Source organism: Equus quagga, chromosome 6 (genome assembly GCF_021613505.1).
Source record: "Equus quagga isolate Etosha38 chromosome 6, UCLA_HA_Equagga_1.0, whole genome shotgun sequence".
Taxonomy (NCBI): domain Eukaryota; kingdom Metazoa; phylum Chordata; class Mammalia; order Perissodactyla; family Equidae; genus Equus; species Equus quagga.
Genome location: NC_060272.1, coordinates 108,146,415 through 108,168,904, shown reverse-complemented (window position 1 = coordinate 108,168,904; position 22,490 = coordinate 108,146,415). Strand labels below are relative to the sequence as shown.

At 34.8% G+C, this 22,490-nt stretch overlaps 1 protein-coding gene across 4 annotated transcripts in view; it reads left to right on the top strand.

Moving 5' to 3' along the window:
* The window catches only part of KIAA2026 (KIAA2026 ortholog), a 105,526-nt gene that overhangs the window by 3,625 nt on the left and 79,411 nt on the right, over positions 1-22,490 (top strand). For 3 of the 4 annotated variants that reach the window (XR_006889048.1, XM_046664165.1, XM_046664163.1), the window contains exon 2: positions 21,610-21,810. The exons of the other annotated variant lie outside the window; for it this stretch is intronic. Coding sequence is in view for 2 of the 3 variants with exons in the window: in XM_046664165.1 (XP_046520121.1) it covers positions 21,610-21,810 (201 nt within the window). In the remaining variant the exon portion in view is untranslated. The remainder of the gene's footprint in view (positions 1-21,609; positions 21,811-22,490) is intronic. 4 annotated transcript variants of the gene reach the window in all.

Genomic DNA, 22,490 nt, shown 5'->3' with positions numbered 1-22,490 from the left:
CCAGTGGCATTAGTACCTTGGACACAATGTATAACTTGAATCTCAATTTCTTCGTCTGTACAATGAGAGCGGTAGGCTAGGTTAGTTGATTGTACGAATATGTGTCTGCCAGAGGTAGACATTCCAGTCCCTGAGATCAAAAAGATAAGTTCCCTGCCCTTAAGTGGTTTATAGTTGAGAAGGGAAACAGACACTTAAAAAGACAGTGATTCTATAATGGACGTATAAAGAAGGTACAAGGGGAACTTAAAAAGGAGACCTAAATCTGAAGGGGAGGGAGTAAGCATAAGGATGGCAAGTGAGAGGAGGTAAGGAGAAGAGGGAAAGAGCCTAATTAATAGGTATCACAGAGAATTTTATCCTTGAACCAATTCTTGAAGGAGTTGAAGATTGCCACTGGATTTTTTTGGAGGGTTTGAGGGGGGCATTCCAGAATGCTGAACTGCAGTGAATGCAAGGCATGAAATAGCGTAGTGTTTCTGGGAACTACTCTACTCTGTATGGCTACAGTATGGTCTGCAGAGTATTGTCCGCACCCCAGGAAGTGTGCAAGATGATCGGTTGGGAAGAGGGGAGAAAATATTACAACTTTGTATATTCTGTTTTTATTTTATCTTTTTAAAATTTCGTTTGCTTTTTGTGGTGTTTATAATAATACTACATGTATATAATCTATGAATAATTTGTAAGTATAACTTTATTATTTTATAAATACGTATTAGTAATATATAGCAATATGTTTTATGTATAATATTTGTGATAGAACTAGGACTAAGACTTAGACAACATGTCTGGTTTCGAGAAAGTTATCTTTTAGAAGGGATCTTGTTTGTTTGAGACGGCCGAGAGCAACAGCAATTAGTTTTAGAAATAGGGAGAAAATCATTTATCAAGTGGAAAGGAATAGAAAATACTTAATGATTAGGAAGTTATGCACAGAGCTTTAGAAACTGTCAAGTATTAGTAAGAATTTTTGCCTCTTCCAAATTTTAAATAATGATATTTTTGAAAGCTTTTAAATTTTAAAATATTTTTGAAAGCTTTAAGAATATTGCTATGTAGCCAGAAGGTGGCTTTTCCTCATTTTAAAAGACTGTAAAGAAGAGGCATCACCAGTGACCCCAACAGAGCTAAAATTAAAATTCTAATTTTAGCTATTTAAAATAATATTTTGGCAAAAATAAGCTTGAATATAATGTATCCTTGTTAAAATTATTCCTGATTTGTGAATTAAGTTGCTGTTAAAAAATGGTGCATGTAATGAGCTTTTTAAAAAAAAGAAAAAGACTTGCTTAAAATAAACCTAAAGATTGTTTAGTTTTATAATTGCTTTTTAGTTGGCAGAATATTTTCCTTGGGGATGAGAGTACAAAAGCATCATTATGAAGCCTCAAAAATTTAAAAATAGAGATTTCCAAGTACAGTTAGTAATTGAAATACAAATGAATTTTGTAGACCCATTTTATTCCCCTCCTAAGTTAAATTTGAATTTTCTTTACTTGCTTTCCTCAGTTAAGATCAAAGCCCAGAAATTAATTGAGAATTTTAACAAGATACTTCTTTCTGCCTAGTAGTCTAACTCCCTCACCCCTGCTGGATTCTGTAATTCTGTCTTTTTAATGTAAATCTTTAAAAATTTGAGACCTGTGGTAATAGAATCTGGATTTACCTCTTGTTCAGAATTAGAGAATGTTAGAACTTGATACTCCATGCAGTTCTATTATAATTGCCATTTTAAAGTCATATTATTTAGAGAAGGTTCAGAAAATGTTTAAGTGCAATGATGAAAGGATGAAGGATTTCAATTAACAAGACATTTATTGAGCACGTGCTTTGTTCTAGGACTGGGAGAACAGTCCCTGCCCCCAAGAGGTTTCAAAAGATGGTACACACACAGTTATGATAAAAGGTAGAATGTGTTAAAACTTGTTCCATTGTCAGAACACCTGGACGTCATGGTACTGTTTGCAGAACACCCTGAAATATTGATATATTTAGTTGTATCGTATGACTTTGCTAGGAGGTCCAAAGGCTTAAAACAAATTATCAGAGGAAACCCTTAATTAAAGAGATTTTATCTAGTACCTTAGTTTTTTCCCCCCTACAAACTGGAAGAATGTAATCACATTCGGATTTTGATGGTACATCTTGGTTCAGCTCATGAAATGACTGTGTTCCAAGGGCACATACTTTGAGGACTACTGTGATGAGTTTTAATCTAGAGTGTTATGGTAGTGCAAAGGAGGGATAACTACTTGTGAGGGAGAGCGGCCTGGAATTGAAAAATACTTTGTTAGATTTTATTCTAGAGGTCATAGTTTTGGAGGGTGGGTGAATATTGATAGGTGAAATTGAGAAGTTCCTGAAACAGTTATTTGACCTGTTCTATAATAGGTGGTATGTAAAGCCCTGTAGATACAGTGATGACGTTATCCCTTACTTCAAGGTGATAGGTAAACAGAAATGAACAATTAAAGGTATGGAGGCAGGAAAGTACAGAGTATTCCGGAAGAATAGAGTGTAGGATGATGAGGGCCTGTAGTGGCAGAGAAGTCTAGAAAGATAGGCTGTGGCAAATTGTGGAGGACCTGGAATGCTTGCTAAGGAATTTAGAATGTAGCCAGTGTAGATCCATCGCAAGTTTTACTTAAGAAAGTGACATGATTTTACTAGTATTTTGAGGTTTGGAGGCTGAAATAAAAGAAGAGAGAATGAAGAAAGGAAACCAATTAAAAGGCTATTGAGTTAATTCCATTAAGAGATAATAAGCAGTCGGAATAAAAAAGATACAAAAGACGTAAATTCAGCAGGTTAAGGTGGTAAAATGGCAAGCTGTTGGATGTGAGGTGTGAAGGAGAGGATGATGTTCAAAATGAATTTGAGCCCACGTGATGGTGAAGCTGAGGGAACGTGAAAGAAGGCATTCATTTGAAGATACATATGCAGCTGAGAATTGTTAGAAGGCTGCATATGGAGCTCAGCAGAGTGACTTGGGCTAGATTAGAGACATTAAACTAGGAATTAACCTGTGGAAAGATGATGGTTGAAGAAATGGGAGTCAATGAGATTGCCCAGGATAGAGTTTAGTAAAAGTACAAAGGGAGCAAAGGCAGAGCTTTGTGTGAGGATTGACTGTCTTCAATCCGGAAAGATGAAAGATGGAAGAATGATTAAAATCTGTATAATACATATTAAAAGTTGAAATGCTTAATTGAGAAGAGGCAGTTAATGAAGCTGAAAATAATTTATTCTGAAGTAAAAGGTATTATTTGGAATAAAGTAAACTTAGAGACTTTACTGTTTTAGGAGGTTTTGTTTCATTTGAGAATATTAATTTGAGAACGATTTAGATTTAATACAATAAAAATGCCCTAATAGATTCTAATGTATTTTGCCTTATAGTCTATTTCTTACTGTATTTGTGCCCTTGTATTTATTTTTATTTCTAAGAAAAAAAAAAAACTAGAGAAGGGAGGTGGAAGCATGTTTTTGGAGAGAAGATTGAGTTCCTTTCATAGTTGTATTTTAGTTTTCAAATCATCTCAGGTTATTGCCAGAAAATTAGAGGTGCCCAGGACAAATAATAGCTGTTTTCATTTCCAAGGAACTTGCATAATGATATGAATTTTTAAAATACGTATTAAATTACTCGATATTCTTCTTCTTTATTTTTTTAATTGGGAAAGACTAATAAACCCCAATGGTAGTATTATCTATCACCAAGCCCTTTGTTATATCATCTTCCACCTGGGACCTGTGAATGTTCCAGAATTAATCATGTTTAAAAGTCAGGGTATTAAGTATATACACTTTGAAAAAAGACTTAGGAAAGCCAACAAAATGTTAATAGTGGCTATTGCTAAGTAGAAAGATCCTGAGTATTTTTCATTTTCTTCTTTTAATTTTTCTATATGTCCTAGATTTTCTGCAATAAGTGTATTACTTTTATGGTAAAAAAAAGATTTTATTTAAAGAAAATTAGTATTTGCGACTTTGAATAAGCTATACTGTTGGTAAAAAATTGAATTAAAAATATGTATCACCAAAGTTGTAAGACATTATACTCATGTTAAATGTTGTAACTGGGTAGTGGAACTATGGGTGATTTTTAATTTTCCCTTCCACTCTTTCTAGTTTTTTCTACAATGACCATGTGTTACTGCTGTTATTTTTTGAAATACCATTCACGTTATAAAATCTTCAGATTTTGTAAGTGCAGTTTTAAGGACTTGGAGTAGATAATGCTAAGGACTCACCCCAAACTTTCATGTTTAAAGCTTTTGAGTACAGACGTCTGAAAGTATCTTCAGACAAAAATAACTCTTCCCATAGCTTCTTTTATATCTCTTTAAATGTTAGTATGTCTTGGAAATCAGACTTGTTCATTTCTTTGTAGGCATTCCACTACAAGATGAAAAAGATGAGAAGGCATCTTTTACATTAAAAGTAAAACTACTTGACTGTATTTTGTTAAGTACTAATACTACTCTTCTGTGAGAATTTAAGCCTTCTAAATTAGAAGCAACAAAAAAGACATTGTCAAGATATAATGCAGAAAGTATTTGAATTGTTATTGCAGTGTTTGGGGCATCTTCTCTTTCCAAAGGACAGCTTCTTCCCTTTCTCAGATACATCTCATTTGCTAGACATGAGTTTTCTTTCAAATGGTAACATCTCAGTTTATAGTAAGTATGTTTGAGTTTGCAAAAGCTTTAAAGGTGAAAAATTTTATTTAAATTTTTCAATCTATACTAGCCTACTACATTGACTTGTATGGTAATTGTGTACTCTGTGCTTTTTGAGGTTGATATCAAAAAGAAAATCTTTTTCACAAACTGTGCATGCAGGTAGAATATTGGGATTATTTGCCTTATGGCATTTCATGTTTTATGTTTCTAAACTGCTTTTCAATTTCAGTGGTAGATTGCCTAACAAATACAGTAAGGGACACCAGAATTCTGCTAAATACACAATTCCTAGTGAATCAGGGGCTTTTCTCATATTTAGTCTAAAAATAAGAACAGAGTCCACTTCATTTTGTACTGAAGGAGAAAAACATACCATCTGAAAAACTTATTACCTAGAAATGTTTTCTCATAGAAACAATTATAAAGGTAGATTGTTTCCATGTTAGCCTACAAGCTCAATTTTTAACATTCAAGTTACTGAAATTGGAAGATAAAAATATTAGAATGTAATCAATAAACAAAATTAGAGACATTTTATATTTGTCTTGAATACTTGAGGAAAAGCAGGTTTAAAGTTGACACTCTTTCCTCCGATAAACTTGTTTCCTGGCTCCCTCACTTTCTTCTCTGACACTACCCCTATCTGAAGCCTTTCCCCAGCATCCTATCTAAAGTAATATCCCTCTCCCTGGTCATTATCTATCCCTGTTAACCTCCTTTGTTTTCTTTCGTAGCATTTATTGCAATCTAACATATAATATGATCTAATTACATATATCTTTTTCTCTTCTCTCACTACCATGTAAAATCTATAGGGCAGGGAGTTATTTCTGCTTGATTTCTTGCAGTTTGACTTCTATAAATGTTGACTTGAAATTAAGCAGTAGGTGGTTATAAGTTCTAAAGGTCATTTTCAAAGGTTTTGGGGGGCATGTCTCTCAAAGTGTGTTTCCCAGATCGCCCGCTTTAGAATGGTGTTAAAAAGCAAATTCCTTGGCCCCAGAAAAGCATGCTGTATTTAAATCTGTTAACTCAGAATCTCAGAGGGGGAATTAGGAATATACAATTTTAATAAGCTCACTAAGTGATTTTTATACACAATAAAGTTTAAGGACTGATGCTTCAGGGTATAGTAACACTGTTTCATATTTGATTTCACCTCAGAATTTAGAGTTTTCTTTTCATTGAAGTATTTTTTAGGGCTGCTTTTACACTTGTCAGACCTTATAAGCATTTGTATTTTGGGTTGTAGCTGGAATGTTGGGAAGGGAGGAGAGAAGTGAGAAGCAGATTCATACACTCATGTCTTCACGTGGAATACAACTGGCAAAAGTAACTGGTAAAAAGTGAGAGGTAGTGTTGGGGCGGGCGGTGAGGAGACATAATGCTAGTTGTTCACATTCTTCCTCTGAAAAAGAGCAGAGAGACCTTGATCGTGAGTATCTCATAGAATATTACACAATCTTCTTTTTTTAGATTGGTTTTTATATTGTTTTAAACTTTAATTAGAGAATTTCTGACATGTAAAAAGTAAAACAGAATATTTGAACCTTCATGTGCCCATTACTCAGTCCCCAACAATGCTTATTCATGGCTGCTTCTGCTCTATCTCCATACCTTCTATATACCCTCCTTCTGTATTATTTTGGGATATATCATTGGCAGCAGATTATTCTGTAAACGCTCCAGTTTGTAACTCTCAGAGATGATACTCTTGTTTAAAATGTAACTGCCATACCGTATCAAACTGACAACCAGTGTTTTCATTTCCATTTGCTTCAGAAATCGTAATTTGAAAATTTTTATATAGTTTGTTTGAATCACAATCCAGGTAGGTCCACGCATTGTGATTGGTTTGTATGTCCTTTACAGATTTCTTTTTCTTTTCTTCCCTCTCACTCTCCTTCCCCCGACCCCTTCTTTCTTGCAGTGATTTTGTTGAAGAAATCAGTTTGTTAGTCTGGAGTCTCCTACAGTCTTGGATTTTGCTGGAAGCATTCTATTCTTTTGTCCTCTGTATTTCCTATAAATTGATAGTTGGGTCTAGATGCTCCATCAAATTCAGGATCACTATTTTTGGAGGAGAGGGACAAGACTGCCTCCTTAATGTTGGATTCATTCATCAGTTTCTGGTTTCATGTTTTAAATCAATTATGGATTATTATATTTAGTATGGTGGCACAATGTAATTTTGCTGAATTTGTTAAAATGTAATGAGTGGTAATTTTTTAATTTGGTTTTTGTTTATCCTCTTTACATTTAAAATTTATATATTGAGGGGCCGGCCCGGTGGCGTAGCGGTTCAGTTCCCACATTCCGCTTTGGCGGCCCAGGGTTCACTGGTTCAGATCCCGGGTTCGGACATGGCACTGCTTGGCAAGCCATGCTGTGGCAGGCATCCCACATATAAAGTAGAGGAAGATAGGCACGGATGTTAGCTCAGGGCCAGTCTTCCTCAGCAAAAGAGGAGGATTGGCAGCAGATGTTAGCTCAGGGCTAATCTTCCTCAAAAAATAAATAACTCATATATTGAACTTTATATGACAAGTAGTTTTTTCTCAGTTTCTTCCTCCAGTGGAGTTTAGAATTAATGAAAGTTATTTCCAGAGCAAGCTACTTGATTTATAATGTGACAAAATTGATTTTAATTTAGAGTTGTATTAAAGCGTTAATTCTGTGAGTAATCCCTGTTACATAGGGCTAATATGTTAAATAGTATCAAAACTTTTTAAAGCCTGAAGTTAAAGACCCTGGGTCCTATTCCCATCCACTTGTATCCATTTAAACCTGTTTGTATGCTCTTACATTATATATCAGCTGTGGATAATAATACTATTCTTAGTGTTGCCCATTTGATTTTTGGAAGAAATGGAAAGAGATCTAGGGCTAGTTCTCATAGCATTGCTCTGCACTATATCAGGTAAAATATTAGTATATTAACTGACCTTGTAGCCTTTTGGTTGATTTTTAAATTTTATTTCTCTTTTATAGCTAAGTATGAATTCCAAGCCTTTATAAGGTTTAGAGTTTTTAAGCAGACTTCTAACACACTGCCCCCCCCATATAGTGTGGAAAAGTGTGTGTGTGTGTGTGCGTGCTCATTTTAGTTTTTCTAGAAAGAGGGTGCAAAACTTTATTAGGTCAGCAGAAGGGCACAGATCCAAAAAAGGTTGAGAACCGTAGGTTTAGGGCCCAGCCCCATGGCTGAGTGGTTAAAGTTCCATGCACTCTACTTCTGTGGCTGGGATCCGTGGGTTTGGATCCCTGGTGCAGACCTACTCCACTCACTAGCCATGCTGTGGAGGTGTCCAACATACAAAATAGAGGAAGATTGGCACAGACGTTAACCCAGGGTGAATCTTCCTCAGTAAAAAACAAAACAAAACAAAAAGAATCATAGGTTTAAACTACAGAATTAACAAGTATTCAATAAGTTATGATGATGTTGATGTTTGGTTGAAGTGAAGAAAATTCCAGTTAACTAAATGAAGAAAAAATTAAGGCTTTAACAGAAATAACAGAGAATCTGAATAGTACCTAAAGATAAATATTCTTATACTATGCTCATGTTTATACTATTAGATGTTTAAAGAGACTTATTTAACTCTGATCTTTAAGTAATGGTTTGGCTCTGTATTAAGTTAGAAGAAAAATGTCTTGGAAATAGCTCGCTCAGTATTCTAGAACTCTGGAAGAGTTAATGTATGACTTACTGTAGTAGGGGTGTCATACTTTTGTGAGTAAAGTGAGTTTAATTCTGGTTTTGCAAGTGACACGTGTTGAATTAGACACTGACTTTCTCTAGAATTCCATTTACAGTCATTGGCAATTAACTTCATCAAATTCAGAACAATTTGAAAACATCTGGAATGCCTTTTTCTTTACGTAGAAGTCTCTTTTTTCTGTCTGTTGAAATTCTAATTATTATTTGAAACTTAGCCCAAATCTCACCACCTCTCTGAAGCCTGATACAGAATTAATTGCTTTTTTCCATGTACTCCATGATTCTTTATTTTGCATCTGTTTATAGCACTTCAAAAAAAATGTTAGGGATGTATCCGTCTCCCTCTCCGTATTGTGATCTCCCTGAGAGTAGAGGATACGTCTTATCCACCATTGCATCTCCAGAGTCTTGGGCATACATAATAGTTTGGTAATTCTTGAATTAATGAAATAAATAAGCATAAGAAAAAATCAAACGAAATATTCAGTTACATCAAGTCAAAATTCTTATGTTTTAAGACTTATTTTGTCATCTCCTCAGGAAAACAACTTTGTACATCTCTCCCTCTGCTTTTCAGCATAAGTTAGATGTATTCCTCTGTTTTTACAGAACCCACCTTTTGGATTTATATGATTTGTATTGAAGTTTTTGAATACCATGATAATTGAAGTCATCTGTTTGTATGTCTGTTTGCCTTAGTAAATTTTATTGTCTTATGCATTTTCGTATCTCTGGAAACTGGCTCTTCGAGTGAAGAGAATCTCAGTAGATATTTGTTGAGTTGAATGCAGATACCATATCCTACTTTAAGGAGTGCATACAGTATTTAAAAGCATAACAGAAAGTAGTATATGGTTAATGTAGTAAGACAGACAGGTATAGTTCATTATATTCATCCTACATTTATAGTGCTTATTATTTGATAGGCACTGTAGCGGGATTCAAAGATGAATATGGAAAGATAGGAGTTGATACATTAAGTTGTTGTAGAGGTCATTTGAGGCAACAAGAATAGCGTGCTCAAAAGTGCAAAGGCAAAAAAGCCACTTTATATAGCTAGGGAATGGCCAGTAGTTTAGTTTGGCTAGAGTGTAGTTATATATAGAAAAGTAGTGACAGGTGTGACTGGGAGGGCCAGATTATGTAGCCAGGTCATAGAGAACCTAAAATGCTGTGCTGTGTAATAAGGAATAATCAAAAGAGTTTGATATTCCGTATTAGTGAATTATTATATTAAAAGCTTTTAAGCTAGAGAATTACAAGGCACATATATATGAGATGAATTAGAGGAGAAGACTAATGTCAGTTTGCTGTTTTTTCATCCCTTAATTTTCTCAATTTTAATTTTGCATGTAAGTTTGTTTGTCTTAGGTAGAAGATTTAGTGAAGGATTATATAGACATATATCTGGAAAAATTTATTTTATATTAAGCAGAAATCCTAGAGTAATGCTAGAAAGAAGAGAAAGTACTTTCTTTTGCCAAATAATTTAGATAATTTGCTAGATTTAAATATCTAATTTGGGTTGGACTTAGTTGTTTCGTTTCTTTAGTTGAATAATTTCAGTCTTCTCCCAGTTCTCAGGGAAAAAAATTATGTTAAGTACAGAATTTTAACAATTTAAGTTATTCTATCTACCAAGTTATTTTCAACAACTTTGTTTGCCAATAACCAAAAAAAGAATATAATTAATAAAGTTAAACACATGTTGACAGTATTGGCTGGTTATGCTTAATTTGATAACTTGTTTTTTATAAACCCAAGTCTGTTGTAACAGATAGATACTTTGTAACAGATAGATACTTATAAGAACATAATCTTAAAATCGATAACATAACATGCCCAGTAAAAGGTTTTTAGAAACAATTAAATATGACAATATTTCATGGTCATCCACAGAGTACTGAACAAGTATGAGAACCATTTATATCCTCCAGTTTATCTAAATCCCTGATTATGGTGCAGTTGCCAGTACATTAGTAATTTCCTCTACTTATTAATTCCATGGTAGGGAATTTGGTTGGTAGTGAAATTTAAGTCAAAAGTTATTAGTTATAGTCAAGTCTTATTTTAAAGTTTCATGGCAGGGGCCAGCCCGGTGGCACAGTGGTTAAGTGCACATCTTCCGCTTCCCATGGCCCAGGGTTTGCCGGTTCGGATCCCAGGTGCGTACATGGCACCTCTTGGCAAGCCATGCTGTGTTAGGCATCCCACATATAAAGTAGAGGAAGATGGGCATGGATGTTAGCTCAGGGCCAGTCTTCCTCAGCAAAAAGAGGAGTATTGGCAGCAGTTAGCTCAGGGCTAATCTTCCTCAAAAAACTAAAATAAGTAAAATTAAATTAAAACAATTTAAAAAAATGTCTCATGGGGCTGGCCCCGTGGCCGAGTGGTTAAGTTCGCGCGCTCTGCTGCAGGCAGCCCAGTGTTTTGTCAGTTCGAATCCTGGGCGCGGACATGGCACTGCTCGTCAGACCACGCTGAGGCAGCGTCCCACATGCCACAACTAGAGGAACCCACAACGAAGAATACACAACTATGTACCGGGGGGCTTTGGGGAGAAAAAGGAAAAAATAAAAAATCTTTAAAAAAAAAAAAAAAGTTTCATGGCAAGAGTATGTAAATTATAGGATAACTGAGATCTATTTTAATTTTTTTTCGTTTAAATCCTTTGTCTACTAATAGTTAACATTTATTCATTTCTTTCCATATGCTAAATATTCTGCTAGGCGTTCTACATGCTCTGAAGAAGATTTAGAAAAAAAGTAGAAAATGGTCAAAAAATTAAAATAAAAAAATCACCCATCTCATCAGACAGAGGTGATCACTTGGTAGCCTTTTTTAGCTCATCTGTATATATACATATGTATTATTTGTTCACACAAAAAAATTCAATACAAAATTTGGATTTGCCATATATACAGTTTTATATCCTGCTTATGACCTCTTAGATTTGGTATTGCTTGTTAATCAAATGTTACACATGAATGTTGTTACATGTGAGACTGCACACTAACAGGATAACAGTGGGAACAATAGGACCCTGTAGTGTGGTTTTTGTTTTTTGACCCTATAGTTTTTTCTTCTAAAAATTTATTTTTTTTGCCTTGTAGATTAGCTGTCTTTTGCTTTGTTTGGCTCCTAACAAAAAAATGACAGACTGCTTTTACTAAAAATTAGCCTAACTCATTAAGAGGTAGGTTGAAACCATCAGTCATGCCATGATGTGTTTATAAGATTTATAGTAAGAAGATACTTAAAAATATATTTTAATGTTTGTAATCATACAAGTTAGCTAGCTTTCTAATATTTTCATTACTCTACTATGTTTTATAGCTATCTTTTTCAACAGTACTCATGATTAATTTGCAAGTCTAGAGCAAGGAGTAGCAACAGAACCTGTCTTGGCTGCCTTTACTACACAAAAGCCCAGCAGAAATTTTGAAATTACATTTTATTTGTCATAATTTTAGTAATAGTTAACAGTTACTAAGTGCCATTGTATGTTGCTCTGTTTGAAGGGCTTAACTATATTAACTTATTTAATCTGCACAGCAACTCTTGTGGTAATTAATGATTTACATAACCTGTGTTACAAATGGCAAAATGAGGCATAAAAGATAATTTGCCCAGGGGCTGGCCCCGTGGCCCAGTGGTTAAGTTCGCGCGCTCCGCTACGGCGGCCCAGTGTTTCGTCAGTTCGAATCCTGGGCGCAGACATGGCACTGCTCATCAAGCCACACTGAGGCGGCATCCCACATGCCATAACTAGAATGACCCACAACTAAGAATATACAACTGTGTACTGGGGGCTTTGAGGAGAAAAAGGAAAAAAATAAAATCTTAAAAAAAAAAAAAGATAATTTGCCTGAACTAGTTAGTGGCAGGACCTGGATGTGAATCCAGACTATTTGGCTACAGAGTCCAGATGCGTAATCACTGTGCTGTGCTGCTTTTGGACAAGAGCTGTAGGGATTGAGAGAATCCTTTCTATCTGAGAGAGAGGCTGGCGAGGAAAGAATCCTAAAAGATTTCAAGGAGGAAGGAGCATTTAGGTACCTATGGTGATAGGATTGATATTTGCAATATAAATTATTGAAAATAATTATGCATATAAAATATAACTTGTAAAAATCTAGAGGAAATAGTTGAAGTTTAACTGTACTATACACACTTTGTTTAGCAATGCAGTGATTAGTGTTTGTTTTATTATAGTTTATTAATTTAAATAATGTGTACATCTGGTGGCAAAAATTACATAGTGCAAGAAATACTACAGTAAAAATGTCTCTGGGGCCGGCCCCGTGGTTGAGTGGTTAAGTTTGCGTACTCTGCTTTGGCAGCGCAGAGTTTCACTGGTTCACGTTGCGGGTGTGGAGCTAGCACTGCTCATCAAGCCATGGTGAGGCAGAGTCCCACACGGCAGAACTAGAAGGATCTACAACTAGAGTATACAACTATGTACTGAGGGGCTTTGGGGAGAAAAAGAAAAGAAAAAAAAAAGATTGGCAACAGGTATTAGCTCAGGGCCAATCTTAAAAAAAAGTCTCTTTTCTCTCACGAGTTCCCTGGTCCCCTACTATTAAGAAGCTACTACTGTTACTAGATTCTTTTATTCAATTGGGTGTCTAATAGCTGTCTCAAATTTTAACGTGTTCAAAACCGAACTTTTGGTTTGTCATTTTGTTTTGTTTGGAGTCCATTTTCTGCCTTGCAGCCAGAGTGAACAAAAGAGGTACATTAAGAGAAGTCAGTACCCTGCTTAAATCATTTCACTGGCGCTTAGGATATGTAGGGAGTTTGACTTACTGTTCTTTGCCTACTTGCCAAGCCATTCTTACCTCAGGGCCTTTATATTTGCTCTTTCTTTTGTCTAGAACACTATCCTCAAGGGTTTTTTCGGTTGGTTGGTTGGTTGGCTTTTATCATGGCTGGCTTCTCCTGCTGTCACTCCCTCAAAGAAATTGTTCTTGACTGTCTTTCACAGAACTTACAGTATGTAACTTCTAGTTAGAACTTACATATGTATGTATTTGTTTACTCAATTTTTGTGTATTTTCTTAATAACATGTTAGCTCATTGAGGGCAGGAGTCTTGCCTAATAAGCGTTGATGCCAACACGTAGTTCACTACCTATAAGTATTTAATTAATATTGAATGAAAGAATAAATGAATGAATGAACAAATGAATGGATCTGTCTGGAATTTCTTTTGGTTAAGCAGTAAGGTTGAAATCCAGCTTTATATTTTTCCTCATGTCCAGCCAGTTGTCACAGCATCACTTTTCTCCATTGCTTCGATATACCATTTTTATAATACATTGAATTCTTGGATCTATTTTTGGACTGTCTCCACTGTGGTATTGGTATGTCTAGCTACTTATCTTATGGTTTTAAACTTCTTTATTATTGTAACTTTAAAATGCATTTTAATATCTGGTAGAATGAGTGCTCTGTCAAATGATTTTTCTTTTTCTGAGTTTTCCAGAAATGAACTTTTTCATGTATTCATTTTTCTATAAGATATTTTTTGATAGTTTGGTAGACTTTTTAATAGTATAATTTTTAGTACTGCAGTGGAATCAGCATTTGCATGCATATTTTGGTCACTTGTCATAAGAAACATGTGAGAGAACAATAGAAATTACTGGTTTGTGGAGAATAAGAATGATATTCTTCCAATTCTTGAAATAAAAGTTGAAAAGAGAAGTTGGTAGCAGTACTTACTTTCTGTGGATACCACGATATCTACTTGCCACATCCTCCTAATTTTCATTTATGTCTTCAGCTCTTCCCAGGTCCCTACATCTCTTTGTTATGACGAGTTATTGCAGGTAGGCAGGGGCAAGACTTGCCCTCGTTTCCCGTCTTTCGTTTTTGTGCCATTGTCTGAATCTGAAAGTGTCCTGGATCTGCTGCTTTAAAGCCTCATCAGTACTTGGCAGATATTGGAGGAGTTGGCCAAGAACAGGAAGCCAAGGTCTCTACCTGCCCACTTTGCAGACTTGTCACAACTGTAGCACCTTCTGGGGAACATGAACATAACTGGACTGTTTGAGAGTTCGTGACCTAGAAAGCCTTCTGTTCTGCCTGTACTGAGAACTCCTGATTGCTTCTGTATGGTAAGGAATAGCTGTAATGGTAGTAAGATGTTCAGTAGAGCAGTCCTAACTTACTGAAAATGCTTATAGAAGTTGTTGAGGTTGGTAAGGCCCTTTTTAAATACCATTTCTCTGTAAATAAAAATTTTACATTTACTTTTGTGCCTTCCTTAAGTTAGGAAGACAAAATCAAGAAATGGAAATTTATTCTAAGCAGAATTTTTGGTTTTTAAAAAATTAGTTATGGTGGTCTTCAGTTGTTCTTTTGGGAATTAGGTCATTTATTTGGTGCCACTTCAGATATGAACTAAGGCCTCGAAAGGTTTTTTAATTTATAAGGTGGTGTAGTTAATCCCTTATTGAAGTTGCCCTCATGAATTTTAATAATGAATGCCTTCTTGCTAATCCCTGGCTTGTACTTAGTCCTTTCTCCACCTATCTGGAGAATTAAATAATTCAGATCACTTAGTGCTTAAAACTTTTCTCCTTTGGCCTCTATTATGCTATTTCTTAACAAACTATTTCTTAACTTATCTTTAGAGTCTTCCTTTTCTTTGGCTGTATTTTTCCATATAACTGTGGATAATCCCTAAAATTATGCCTTCAGATCTTATCTCCCTATATTTATTCTTCTGTGGAGAGACCATTTATTTTTTATGACTTTATCACTAAGACTCTCAAATCAGTATCTTGAGCCCTCCCTTTTGTTTTAGTTTCATATTTCTTTCCATAGAACTTTTCCAGTTGGTTGTGCAACTGTTATCTCAAAATGTTAAAAACTAAGTATATTTCTAACCCAGATCTCCTTCCCAGTTTTCCTATTTTTCTTTCAACTTTCACAATTTTTCAATGGTATCACTGTTGTTTCAACTTGAATATATCAAAGTCATCTTTGATTTTTATGCTTTTCATTTCAATATATGCAAATCATCAGCATGTTCATTGCTGAATCCCTGTTGCTTAGTAAATATTTTGAATGAATGAATTTGAATAACATGAATGAATATTTTTCTTAATTAGTATTCCTTCTCCACTCTTTTCTAGTGATCCAAAACTGTTTTTTCTGCAAAGTACAGGTCAAGTTCTTGCAAAAGTGTAATCAGATGGTATACAGAAGTTGAGTAGATAAGAACTGAAAAAATATCATTTGAATTTCATAACTAGGAGATCCTTTAGGAACAGTGATTTCAGTAGAGTAGGTGCAGGCAAATGCTAGATTGAGGTGTAAATGAAAGATGAAATGCACCAGCAGTTTAGATGTGACTCTTTTCAAGGGGAATGGTTTGGGGGTTTTTTCAGTGAGGGAGATTGGCCCTGAGGTAACATCTGTTGCCAATCTTCGTGTTTGTTTTTTTCTTTTTTCTCCCCATTAAGACCCAATACAAACTTGTATATCCATAGTTGTAAGTCCTGTTAGTTCTTCTGTGTGGGATGCTGCCACAGCATGGCTTGATGGTCCACACCCAGGATCCGAACCAGCAAACCCCAGGCTGCTGAAGCTGAGTGTGCATACTTAACCACTCAGCCATGGGGCCGGCCCCAGGAATGCTTTGTTTTTAATATAAACTTGGACATGTTTTTATGTTAAAGGCAACTAGCAGGTAGAGGTTGAAGATGTAGAAGATAATTAATGAAATACACATGCTGAAAACCTATGGCAGGATTAATTTTTGATAAGAGGATGGGAGGCACATTTTTCACTGCAAAAATTTTAAAGTTGCATTCAGATAATTTTGTTTTTTGAGAAACGAGAAGTTAATGGAGCTCGTACTTAAAAACTACCGTTTTCTCTGTGAAATAAGTGGTGGGCAAAGTCAGCTACTAAGTGATGAGGAGTAGTGGGATGAAGCTTTTGAATAATGATGGCATTTGAAATTGCTGTTATGGGGACCCAATGAGGAAGTTGACTTCTTTCAAAGAAGTCATCTTAGGCAAGATTGAGTCCAGTTTAGGTTACAGTTGGATAACTGACTACAAGGTGGTGATTTTTTCCGTTAGTGCTTAGTAGTGAAGATATAGGAGTAAAGGAGCTTTTGACTGAGTTGCAAGAGATAGGTAGGGCCCCTGAGACAGAAAGATAATTGGTCAAGGGAGATGAGATAAGAGAAGAGGTTAGTCATGTATGATGGGTCCCAACTAGTTATCTATATGAATAGCTGAAAGAAGCTGAATTATGTTAGAGTAAATGAAGGAATCAAATAAGATGCTGGAGGTCTGGATGCAGATGAGTTAAAAATGCAGGGAGAATAAGAGTAAAAACTGGGAGAATAGAAGGTAAAGAAGATCAAGTAAGCAAATTGAACCTGTGATAAATGCCTTTTTTTATAGGTATGAAGACTTCTTTTTTTCTGAAAACTTTTTTGGGTATCGAATATATAGCTGCAGATTAAAAGCAGTGGTCTCCAAACTTTTATGATCTGGCTTCCCAAGCAGAAAAAATTTTTAATGTGTACCCGCAGTGTATGCATATTTATTTATAAATCATATATGGATACTTCTGTACTATTATGTTTTATATATTGTGAAACATACTTGAGAGATTAAGCATATTTTAAAAATAATTTTTAAACATTATTAATGTTACAAAAAGTTATTTTTGGTGAGGACATTGTGATACTTCTAGTTTTGAAAATCTTGGTTTAATATTGGCTGTTAGAGCTATTTGACAGGCTTGTTTTAAGTTAGGTTTATTTTAGTACTTGGTTTTAATGACTGTTATAGTTCAGAGCTCATAAAAATATATAAATCCAGAGAGAGGAATGGCATTGCAAGCTGGGCAGACTACATCATGATGGTTATCTATCAAACATGCAGAAGTTTTTGTTGAAATCCACCAGTAAAAGTTCCGTCTTTCCTAATTTCAATTAGTTGCTCTTGAAAACTAATACTAAGGTTCTGCTGTGCTGGATAATCTTCATTTGCCCCTCCTAATCCATTTTCAGCCCTTGTGCCCTGTGCCCCACGAGGCTGAATTCTAAGGACTGCATCAGCTGGTCTGCCTTGTCCCTGGTGTCTGACTGGGTTCAGTCTCAGTGGCAGGCACTGACAGGAGGATGGAGAAGTAGGAATATTTATTCTAACAACTTCCTCCTTGCTGGCTGCAGCTTGTCAGTAACTATGCTCCATCATTGTCTGGGCTTTTCTACAGTTACACCTCTCTTGATTCCTCTATTTCCTCTTCGTCCCCTGTTGGTCCTAGAATAATAGCTCCCTGCCTAGCCCAGGAGGGCTTCACCATCCTGTCCTAGTTTCCCTTAACCTTGCCTGCACATTTGTAAACAGTCTCTTTATTAAACATATCTCCTTTTTAGTATTATCTTTTTCTTGCCAGGACTCTGAGGACTGTAGTTACATTTTAATGTTTTTTTAAGTAAATGGGTTAAAAAAGTGACTGAACCTCTTCATTTAGAATATTTTTAAGCACATTGGATAATTCTGTTTCCAGATTTTAATTGTGCGGATCCAAGTTTTATTGGTGACACATTTACATTGTTTTGATAACAGCAAAACAAAATCACCTAATAATGGAAACCTTCCTAAATATCTGTTTTTAGTAGGGGGCCAGTGTTAGTCTATATATTAACCGTAAGTAAAGCTTAGTATCAATTTACTTCCTTCTTGATACTTATTTTAATAATTTTAAACAGAATTGAGCCTCTGAATTCTGATTTGGAATGTATTAACAACACAGAAAAGACCCTTTCATGCTTTGTGAAAGAAAAAAGAAAAAACTATTATGAGTCAACCATAATTACTGCTTAGCTTTTGCTTATAGTTACCAATCTGTTATTTTCAAACTGTCATTGATTTCACGAAATAATTTTCTTCATAGGAAAAAAGCTTGAATTTTAGAAAGGGAGAGTTATTTCAATCATTATTTGATCATTGATTAATTATCTACAATTCTTATCTGGAGGTGAGGCTTATTTTATTTTTATTTTATTGCATTTTTTTTCTCTGATAAATGAAACTCAAGTAGTTAGTAACAAATGTTTAATCTAGATTCTTTTACTATGGACCATAATGGATGACTGGCATTTTTCAACTTGAATTATGTGTGTGAATTTAAAATGAAAAATAGCTTGGTTTTTGTCTTTCCAAATATCAGGTATTTGAGGTTCTGAAGATACAGCCATTAACAAAACATAGTTCTTATCCTCCTGGAGCTTTCATTCTGGTGGGGAGATGGTTAATTACCAAATAAATAGATAATTATATAATGCAATGTAGTGGTAAGTAACATGAAGAAAAAGAAACCAGGGTAAGGGAATAGAGTGGCAGGGATCCTTTATTAGTTATGGGATCAGGGAAATCCTCTCAGATATGCTGGCATTTGAACAGAGGTTTGAATGAAATGATAGTGCCTGGGGGAAGAGTGCCTTACAGAAGGAGGATCAAGTGCAAAGCAGATGCTGGTGTGACTGCGAGTAATAAGGAGACTTTTGTGTGGCCAGACCACAAAGAGCTAAGGGCAGAGTGTTAGAAAATGAGGTCTGGAGAGGTAGATGAGGGCCATATCACACTAGGTTGCATAGGCCATCAGAACTTTGGATTGTATTTTAAGTTTAACTGGAAGGTTTTAGAGGAGACAGAGCAGGGGAATGACATGATCTGATTATCTTTTAAAAGGATTACCTGGGTTGCTGCATGAAGAACTGCCTGTAGGGAGATTAGAGTAGAAGCCAAGAGACCTGTCGTGAAGAGATTGTAATAGGCTAGGTGAGAGTTTGAACTTGTATGTGTACACAAACACACACACTACTTGGTGCCATATGTATGTTCACATATACATATATATATATTTCCTTTTGGGTTAAAAAATATATTTTGTTCAGAAACTTCTTTTTACATTTAGCAGTATAATGTGGACATCTTTTACAGTTAGTACATACTGATTTACCTAATTCCTTTTAAATGGATGATTGGTATTCCATTTTGTGGTGCATTACTTTGTTTAATCTGTCTTGTATTGATGGACATTTATGCTCCCAGGTTGTTCTTTGTAAATAACAGATAATGCTGTGTGTGTGTTTTAGCTCACAGTTGTGGAAATATGTTTATAGGATAAATTCCTAGAAGCGTGATGTGTCAGAGGCTATGTGCGTGTTAAATCTTAATGATTATTACCAAATTGGCTTCCAAAAAGGCTGTGCCAATTTTTACACACCGACTAATGTCATATGATAATTTTTCTTTGCTTGGACCCTGTCTGACACTGAGTAATATTAGCCTTTTTAATCTTTGTGTGTCGATAGAAGGGAAACATCATAGTTTTCTTTTTCGTATTTTAATTATGAATGATAGCTTATAGATTTTTATTTCTGATAAGTAATAGAGGATATTAATTTCTCTTTGGTCTTTATTCTGAGAAAATACTGTTTGAAAAAATTGTTTATAACTTCATTTCCTCTACTTATAAGACTTAAGGAGTAAAGTTTAGTTTCTATAAACTAATTAGTTTACATAATTTAGCCACGTGACTTACTGTTTCCCTCAACTTTCCTTAACCCCAATGCCCTGCATATACTGTGACCTCTGAAATGTGATCATGTTTCAGTGTCGTATTGTTTATGTTCTCTTCCATTAGTATTGATGAAGAAGTAATTAAAATTACAGAACCAGTTAGTTCACCAGTAAGAACACTATCCTAAAGTGAACCCAAGTGTACCCATTCAGTACCTTTTATTGTCAGTCAGCTTATTTTCTTTGGGCCCACATCCCTTACTCCCAGCCCAATTAGCTATCATACGGATCTATGCTACTAGCATAAAAGAATCACAACCTGAAACAGAATGGATAGATTAGCCCAAATTCTTTGGGATTACTGGTAAACCAGTTTAAAAGTTCATGCCCTTTCTAAAGCTGAATCAGTTAAAATATTATCACCTTATAACAAAGAAACACATAATAGTGCCACAGTTCAGTAGAACCTTGCAGTCATACCATTCATGGGACCTAGATGGCCCAAGAGTAAGATTATTGTAAAGTTATCTAACTTAGAGTAATAAACCACTGTGAATATAGTCCAAGATGGACAGGAGTTTGATTGTATTTCATGCCATAAAGGTTTATGTTTTGATGAACCTTTATCCTATTTATATTAAAGCCTATAGGAAAGCAAGAAAATATGATTACAGGGTCAACTTTTAATTTATATAGATGCTTATCCAGCATATTGAATGCTTATGACTTGATTTTGCCATTATAGAAACAACATGTACAAAACCTTCAGAGACTGGCATATTTTACAAAGGTAGAAGAGCAGATATTTTCCTTGATGCTTGTTACAGTTAACCCTTATATAGATACAAATTCAGACGTCAGTTTTTAGTCGAGACTTAAAAACTTTATAAGATTAATGTTTCTTTTTTAAAATGTAAATTGGTTTTAATCGCATTTCAGATTCATTTAGGGGGTTTATGGATAATTAAGAAAACAGAAATTTTTTCATCAATATCTTTAAGCATTAAATTAGCAGCTTAGTGTATTAGTAAAATATCGTAGAGTAGGGAGACATTTGTGGCAAGCTTGAAGAGGAAATCTAGGTTCCTAGATTCTTTTTATGATTTAGTCAGAGGTTTCCAAATTTACAACTATATTGTAATACTTAAAACTTAATATTATATATTGTATGTATATGAATATTGTATATTCATTTGTTTATAATTTATTCAAAGTGTTTATCATAAATTTTCTCCTCCAAAATGTTTTTGTATTATCGTACATTTCCCCATACCAATGATAGGTAGTGTGAAATGTATGAAGAGATATAAAGATAAGTTCATTTAACTTTGCAAACAATAAACTTTTTTTTTTCCATTAAAGAGATAGTGCTTTAGTCCTTAATTTTAATGCTTTGGTTTTATATGTTTTTAAATGTAGGGAAGGGACTATCATACAGACTAATTAATTTTATGGCGTAAATAAGGAAAATTAGAAATTATGTAGGGAGGATCAAAATCTGGAGCATAGCTAAGTAAGATTTAACTAAATACCTTTTATGTAGTTAGCCAAAGGGATTCTTAAGATGCTGGTTAAGGGGGTTTGTTGCTTGCCCAGAAGATTTGACCTTGTGAATTGACTTATTCTTCTCCAAGGCACTTGAGAGAAAAGACAACGATAGCAGTTACATCTAGAGGCTATTATGGATTGGAGGATGAGAAGGGAACTGCATGTACTTCAACAAGGCGTCGGTCAACACCGCGAAGTTTGGCAGGCTTGACAAGTGGAGTTTTTGAATCTATAATGGTTCAAGTTTTGAGACAGGAAGAACAGCTGAGAGCAAAAGAAGAAAAAAGGTAAACATTGAAAAAATAAATTGTTTCATTTTATTCAAATTTCCAGGACCTACTTTTCATAGAGTAGCTGTGTGACTTTTGTGTGCCCATATCAAATTTCTGGGCCCATTTTAGTAGTGCTCCAAAATGCATTGTCACCAAAGTATGAATTCTTAATGAAATATCACAATGAAATTTGTTTAAAAATACAGTTTTAAATTTTAAATCAAATTATTTTGAAGCTATACAAAAATGATTCTTATTAAAGGTTTCAGAATGCTTTCTAGATTTCTAGAAGTAGTCTCAAATGAATTATAAATTTTAAATTAGAAGAATTTTACGTAGATTTGTATAGCTTTAGAATAGACTCACAAACCTTTAGGAGAACTTTTCAGAGATTATATAGTTCAAAATGACATATAGGTTCACCTCTGCCAGTTCCTCCATTGATATTAATTTCCTGGATAACTATGCTTACTCTGGGCTCATCAGGAAAGAATGTTGTGCTCAATTAAGTGTTACCTTTTGGGGTCTAGGAGTACAGATTGATGGCACTTATATAATGTTTTATTTATAACAAAAGAGACTAGGGTCCAAAGAGGTAAGTGATTACTCAAAAAAGACTGGTGATTTTTATACTAAATTAAATTTCAAACTATGTTAGGAGTGATTGCTGATATAACAGGGAACTGCTAATGCTA